The 608-nt window shown below is 56.9% G+C and overlaps 1 protein-coding gene across 1 annotated transcript in view; it reads right to left on the bottom strand.

The window, feature by feature from the left end:
* The window catches only part of LOC104281965 (roundabout homolog 1-like), a gene marked incomplete at its 5' end in the record, with an annotated part of 13,022 nt that overhangs the window by 11,652 nt on the left and 762 nt on the right, over window positions 1–608 (bottom strand). The window contains one exon of the mRNA XM_009880030.1: window positions 479–577. Within this exon, the coding sequence (XP_009878332.1) occupies window positions 479–577 (99 nt within the window). The remainder of the gene's footprint in view (window positions 1–478; window positions 578–608) is intronic.

Below are 608 nucleotides of genomic sequence, written 5' to 3'. Positions count from 1 at the left end.
GGAGAAGATTGGATGGGGTGGGATGAGGTGAGACGAAATGAGACGAGAGGAGACGAGATGCGATGAGGCAACATGAGACGACAGGAGACAACATGAGGACATGAGATGATGTGAGATGAGATGGGACTGCATGGGATGGGACTAAATGAGATGAGGCAAAATGGGACACAATAAGATGGGACGAGATGGGTCGGGATGGGTCAAGACGGGATGGGATGGCACGGGACAGGACGGCACGGGATGGGATGGGATGGGATGGGACGGGACGGGACGGGACGGGACGGGATGGGACGGGACTGGATGAGGTGTGCTGTGCTGTGTTGTGCTGGTACAAAATGGGATGGGATGGGATGAGACGGGACGAGAGGAGACGGGACGGGATGAGGTGAGACAGGACAGGATGGTATGGGACAAGACATGATGGGACAAGACAGGACAGATAAGAGGAACCCCCTTTGGCTCCCGCGTTACCCCTAGCCGTACTTCTTGGAGGGTTTCCAGCAGGCACAAACTGTCACCAAGGTGACGAGGAGAAAGATGCCACCCGTGGAGAGGATGATGTAGAGGGAGCTCCGGCCTGGGGGAGAGGAAAGAGGGGGGACAACCAC

The sequence above is a fragment of the Charadrius vociferus genome, unplaced genomic scaffold, assembly GCF_000708025.1.
Source record: "Charadrius vociferus isolate BGI_N301 unplaced genomic scaffold, ASM70802v2 scaffold1712, whole genome shotgun sequence".
NCBI lineage: Eukaryota > Metazoa > Chordata > Aves > Charadriiformes > Charadriidae > Charadrius > Charadrius vociferus.
The sequence above is the reverse complement of the archived record's forward strand: the minus strand, read 5'-3'. Positions and strand labels throughout refer to the sequence as shown.